Source organism: Ursus maritimus, unplaced genomic scaffold, assembly GCF_017311325.1.
Source record: "Ursus maritimus isolate PB19 unplaced genomic scaffold, ASM1731132v1 scaffold_15, whole genome shotgun sequence".
Classification (NCBI taxonomy): Eukaryota; Metazoa; Chordata; class Mammalia; order Carnivora; family Ursidae; genus Ursus; species Ursus maritimus.
Genome location: NW_024423897.1, coordinates 55083986 through 55090427, shown reverse-complemented (window position 1 = coordinate 55090427; position 6442 = coordinate 55083986). Strand labels below are relative to the sequence as shown.

Here is a 6442-nt window from a genome sequence, read left to right as displayed (position 1 = left end):
CCCCCCCCCCCCGCCCCGCCCCGCCCCGGGTCTGGGAGATTAGGTGGGGACAGGGCTAAGGAACACAGTCCGTCCGTGGCAGCTAGGAGAGACAGCTCTCCAGGAGAGGGGAGGGAGAACTCATTGGCCGGTAAAAAAGACACTCATGGCCGTGTGCTTGTGCTTGTGGGGCTGCGTTAAGGGGAAAGTAGGGCATGAAAGCCGGGAGAGGCGCTGTCAGCTGATCTAGCACCACCCCTCCCCCCAGGAGAACCTGCCCCCCGAGACGCGTGCAGTCCTGACAGGGGCTTCCAGGTCCACAGGCAGCATGGGGAACAACGGCTGGTGCTAAAACCTGAGCCCTGATCAGTTCCAGAACTTGTGCCCCCAACGGTTTTCTCTCTACGAAGCTGAGGAAGAATAACGGCGAACAGCTATTCTGCCCTTAGAATCACAGACTAAGGTGGGAAGGCCCTTAAGTGACAAAGGGCAATCCAGTCGCTCTCCAGGGTTGGAGATGAGGTTCAGACATGTGGCATGATGGCCGGGGCCATGCAGCCCAGGGTCAGAACTAGACAGGCCAGGCGCAGCTTCCACAACGTCCATTCTGCCACCCGGCTGTGACCCAAAGCACCATTTGCGTGGTGACCTGATCGGGACGGGGACCTTGCTGGACAGACTGGGCCAAAGCCGAGGAGGGGGTTCAGGCAGCTGCATGGGGATCCTTTGGTTTAGGGAAGCTGATTGCAGAAAGTGTGGTGAGGAGAATCCACGCCTGGAGGCGCAGCAGAGAAACCTGGCGCGAGGGCTTCACCCCTCCCAACCCCAGCCTCCCCTGCAGTTGGGTGGGGCCATTGACCTGGGGCCTGGCCAAGAATGGGGAGAAGAGACTGAGGTGGCAGCATAACCCATCCCTGCCCCCCCGACAAAGATGTGCACGTCCTAGTCCCCCGGAACCTATGAATGTGTTGGGTTAACTGGCAAGGGGGAGTTAAAGTTGCTATCAGCTGACCTTAAAATAAGAAGATTCTTCTGGAAAAGGCCAAAAAAAACCAAACCAAAACAAAACCCCAGAACTCTCCCCAGAATGCTCCCAGAAGAAACCAGCCATGCAGACACTTTGATTTCAGCCTGGTGGGACCCATCTCAGACTTCTCACCTCCCAAAAGATAAAATAGTAAAGTTGTGTTATTTTAAGGCTCTACGTTTCTTGTACTTCGCCTACAGAGACCGCAGGAAAGTGATGCAGTGACAGATGTAAGTCACAGGTGTCACCATAAGCCCCCATTCACTGTCCCCTGTGCACAGGCCATACGATGGGGGGCCTTGGCCTCTGCACTGTTCCTTGTAGGACGGCTCCCCGGGAAGGGAAACAAGCCTGCACTAGTTCAGCCCAGCCGCTGAGATTCTGGGCTGCCTGTTACAAGAGTGGGTATGACTGGACTCAACTAAGCTAACTGTAACTAGTACTTTATACTGTTGATGTAAGTGTAACTAATACAGTACTTGATACCATAGTGAGTGTTCCCTATATAAATGAAAAGATTTCCGAAGTTGGGAGAGGGAAAGCAAGAGGACGAAACAAAGTACAGAAGAATGAAGTGAAATCTAAACTATGTTTTAAAAATGCTGTGTTCCACCCTGACTGGGAGTTTTTGAAAAAAAAAAAAAAAATGCAGTGACTAGAAGGGTCTTTTTTTTCTTGGCATGTCAAGAGCAAAAGCAGACTTCCCTATACTCTTCAAGCATTAGTCAGCGACTGGATTGAGGGCACCGGGGATGTGCTTAGCAAATCTGTGACTGAACGGTTAATAAAATAAAAGACAAACTACTCGGCCATTGCTGGCGATAGAGTGCCCTAGATAATCTGAAAACCTTCCTGCAGGAGACGATTTAGGGAGAATTATCACCCACAACCTATTAAATGCATCCTTAACTCATGTTTGAATGATTACTGTAACAGAGACTTGAATGATCCTGAAGTTACTAAAAATGTAGTCTGTTTTCCGTTTCACTTTAAATAAATACATTTGTGTTTATATTTCCATTTGACTCAGTTCTAGAAGGGATGGAAAGTCTGCTTTTCAAAGAAAACCATATGTAAAATTAGTAACGCTCAGAGCTATCACACGTTAGATTTACGAGAACTTTACTGACATACGGTTTTGGCTACCCTGGGAAATGGAGGGGAACGGGGCCAGCAAAATGTATTTAACAGAGAGATTTTATCCATATCACTGCCACGAACTCCTGAGACAGGCAGAAACGAGTAATGGTGTGGCTCGTAATGACATTCTCCGTGCTGCCGTGGATTCCTGGTCCTGCTATTTGATGGAACAGACCCTCGCTTGCTAATTCTAACTTCGCTAATCTGCATTTGCAATAACGCTCATAAAACAAGCCGTCTCGGCCCATTTCTCCACGGATACTTTGTAGTTGAGAGCAGTGGAGAGGTCTCAAGTCATTAAGACCTCATTACTTTTCCAGAGGGCCCGGATGACAGCGCACTGCAGGGCAAGGTGGCGTCTCCAGAGCCTTTAGCTCGAGCTGGTATTCGAGGTGGTGGCTCGTGCCACGTCAGGGAGTTACTCCATTTCCCTCCGTCTGTCCCATGAATACAGGAGAACTACATGTTACTAAACTTCTGTTTGCTTTTCTCTTGTTAGTCTGCCATGACTCTAGAAGGGTAGAGGGGCCACTCAGCCGTGACGCTCAGCACACCTTAGTTACTATTCCCACTACTAAGATGCTGCCTGAACTGGTTGAGAGCCCCCTTGCATCACCAGTACACACTGGAGGTGGCTCAGAAGTAGGGGGACGTTGCAGATCCCGCATGGTCTGGGGGATGGGAGAGGTGATGAGAGGCTCGGGAGAAACTCACTCAGGAGCCAGTTATTATTTTGTGCCTGGCACTGTGCCAGCCCCCGGGGATAACGCTATCAACAAGACTCAGTCCAGAAATGGATGGCTCTGTCGGGTGGCTGTCGGTTGAGCATCCAATTCTTGGTTTTGGCTCAAGTCATGATCTCAGGGTTGTGAGATCGAGCCCTGTATTGGGCTCCGCGCTGAGCGCAGTGTCTGCTTGTCCCTCTCCCTCTGCTCCTACCACCTGCTCCCACCCCCTACCTGCGAGCGCATGCTCTCTCTCTCAAATAAATAAATAAAATCTTAAAAAAAAAAAAAAAAAAAACTCAGCCCAGAAGCAAGGAGAAGAGAGACAGACACATGGAGATTAAGTGGGATAATAAGGAAACAGGATGCTGCAAGAATGCACAGGAGGGTACCTGGCTCAGACAGCGGTAATGAGAAAACACAAAAGAACGTGAAGATAGTTATGGGAGAGAATTTTATTGTTTCCAATTGAGGATTTAAGCACAAGTCTTTGTTACCCAACTTAAGCACTTAATGAAAGGGTTCCCAAAGTTAAGGCTGTTATTTTGATTTATGAACTGTACTCTTGGCTACCTTTGATGATTATTCTTTATTATAGTGGGCTGCTATTTTTTGGTTTATTTTTTAATAACATCTACTCCGCAGAACTGCCTACTCTCTGGCCATGCCAGAGGAAGCATGGGCACCCTGAGCTTTCCTGCTGGAACCTCTGTAATACAGGGGAATGCACTGAGGGGCACTGCTGGGAAGCAAAATACTTCAAGCAGCAAAAGGCCCCTTTCTAGCCTGTACCCCTGGGCCAGGATGCCAGGCCCTTCCTCCAACTCCGGCCAAGTGTGACTGGTCTTGGAAAATGCAGAGTAACACTGACAGATCCCTAAGTAGCTCCTGTTTGACTGGGGCCCCAAAGGCTAAAGGACCTGTCCTGAAGTCACTTGAGGAGTTTACCTGTGGGATTAAATGCCCTTTGGTGCTGGTCCTGATGGATGGAAGGAACAGAGCTGAAGAAGTGCTAAAGACAGCCCTGTCTTGCACCTTTCCCAGAGGAAGGTCAGCTGGCCCAAACCTCCCATTCGAAAGAATAGGAAAACTGAGCCCTAGAGAAGTGATGGGCCTCAAAACTTAGCACCCAAGTTCATTCCTCACCAGCACAAGTAAGTTGGTTCCTTGCTCCTCAGGGCATAAATAAACTATTTAATTTGTAATTCACAAAGCTTAGCTGTTTACAAATCAAAGAAAATCAGAGTCCTTTATGAAGTTTCTCCCGGGGAATTAGTATGTACAGTTTATATCTCTGATCTTAAAAATCTCCATATGGGTATGTCTCTCCATGCAATTTAATTATGGCAACTTTGATTTGGTATCTTTCCAACAGATACACTTTAATGCCACTCAATAGCCAGGGACAGGGGAGTCATGGGCAGACTGCTGCCACACAGTCCAAGGCCGTGAGTGTAACTGGAGGTGTTCCTTCCTGCAGAACTGCCCAGGTCAGCAGGGAGCTGGACATGGATCCATAGCAGTAGGAACTAAAGGTCAGAGTTATCTTTAAAAGAAATCCCTTTGAGGTACTCTCTCTCTTTTTTGTAACTAAACCAATGCAAAGGGCCCCAAAGCCTATTCTCCGTGATAGCAGAGCTGTTTTGTGAAATCCCAAGCCCCTTCAGTCCCTACACACCAGTTAGCCATTATTCTTTCCTAGTGCCAGGTACTTTTCTTGTTGTTGAGAGCTTTCACAGGTGAAAAATAACACTTACTCTGGGATGCAACTTATTTAAAAACTGCCTTGTAGCCCCTGTTGAAGCAGAGAATTACTGCCCTATCGAGGGGACGGCAGAGGGAGATCACCGGGCTCTCCTGTAACAGGAATGGGCACACACGGGCCACAAAAAGCAGCCATGTTTCGATCAGGCTTCTGTTATTGAAGACTGACTTCGACACTAATATGTGCAATTAAGACCCTGAAAGAAGCCCACGCGCTGAAGTGACTCAATGTTCGCGACGGGTGGCCTTTGCTTCTCTCCCAGGGTCCTTCCATATGGATCGACTGTCATTCCAAAGGAGAGGAGACACAGACATCGACCGGGTTCGTACAGAGTCGAAAGAACAAACGGGAACTGTGATCAGAAAGGAGGAGGTCTGAACATAAAGCCTGCTTAGATTCTGTTTTTTTTGTTGTTGTTGTGTTTTTTTTTTTTTTTTAAGAAAGATGACTCTTTCCTGGATTTAACTTCCTTGGCTCAGAAGTTTAGGATTTGAAGGGAAAAAAAGCTCACGGAAAAAACATAAGAAAAAGTTGGATGCGAAAGAAAGTCGAGCGAGAGGAGAACGTCATAGTGAGTGATTGATAAAAATTATTTCCGTTCCTTTGGTTCTTTTGTCGGTATAAAATGCTGTTAGCCCACAATTAATCATCATCACGACACTAAAAACATGGACTTCTAATCGTTCCGGCTACTCGTTTGCCCAAGACATCTGCACAGTCTAAGAGTACTGGGTGCAAACTTTTCTGGGGAAGTTGTGCAAGCAGGCTTCTTCAAGTCATTCTGATTTGCATGCAACTGCCACGGGCTTGAGAGGGTGCGGACCCCGCGCGCCTAGGGTCTCGGCAGCGCGGGCCGAGTTGGTCTGCAGAGCCCCCGAGCGGTCCCCAGCGCCGGCGCCCTGCGCCCCGCCGCCCTCTCCGCGCCCCGCGCCCCGCGCCCGCGGGTTCGAGCCCGCCCTCGCGCCCCGCGGGAGGACAGAAAGTGGGAACGAGTCAGTACCGGCGGGTGGGTGTCCGGCTTTCGTCTCCAGCTTCCCCTCGGGAGGCGAAGACATGATGCAACCGCGTGTCCGAGGGGCTGGGACGGCGACGGCGAAGACAGCGGGCTCGCGGGCCGGGCAAGAGGTGCGCGAGAGCGGGAGCGCCGGGAGGCGATGGAGGAGCGCGCGAGGAGCTGCGGGACCGCGCACGGAGGCGGTGACTGCGGCCGCCGGGAGGGGGCGCGGCCGGCGCGCGCCGACGTGGCGCGTCCCGCCCACCCGCGGCTGCGCGTTGTCGTCACTGCGCCTGGCCCCGCCCCGCCGGCCCCCGCGCGCCCAGCGTGCTGAGCCTGCGCAGTCGGCAGCGCCACGTTGGAAGCGGTGCCGCGGGGCGTGGGAGGAGGAAAGAGGGTTAGGGCTCGGTGTTTTGCGGTGAGAGGAGGCGGGGCTGATGCTGGCAAGAATTGCTGTCGGAGGTTGAAACGGCCCAGCAGGAGGGTGGCACCTTCCCGGGCCGCGCTCTACTAACCCGCCAGATGGACGGTGACGGCGGTGGCCCGCCACCGGGGGCTGATGTAGGTGGTCTGGGGACCGGCTCGTCTGCCAGATGCCCTCGTCCAGCTCACGCTTGGAGCGACTAATCACGTGCGGAAATAAGACTCCAAGTGGGACCGATTGGGAGCCCAAGGATTGCAGGAATTTGTTAAAAGATGCTGCAAATGGGAGTACCCCACAGTGAGAAAGACAGTGCTGTGAAGCCAGGGACGTGGACAGAGTTCTTGGATTGTTGCGTCTGTGCCCCTCTGTGCTGTCTTCTTTTTGCGAT

General features: G+C 51.3%; 1 protein-coding gene across 6 annotated transcripts in view; it reads right to left on the bottom strand.

The window, feature by feature from the left end:
• Positions 1–5877, bottom strand: part of LOC103662238 (death associated protein) — an 80727-nt gene extending 74850 nt beyond the window's left edge. For 2 of the 6 annotated variants that reach the window (XM_040630546.1, XM_040630547.1), the window contains exon 1: positions 5637–5877. In XM_040630546.1, the coding sequence (XP_040486480.1) occupies positions 5637–5691 (55 nt within the window). In that variant the 5' untranslated portion in view covers positions 5692–5877. The remainder of the gene's footprint in view (positions 1–5636) is intronic. The other 4 variants (XM_040630548.1, XM_040630549.1, XM_040630550.1 and 1 more) reach the window with 3 other exon arrangements.
• Between the last annotated feature and the right edge of the window lie 565 nt (positions 5878–6442).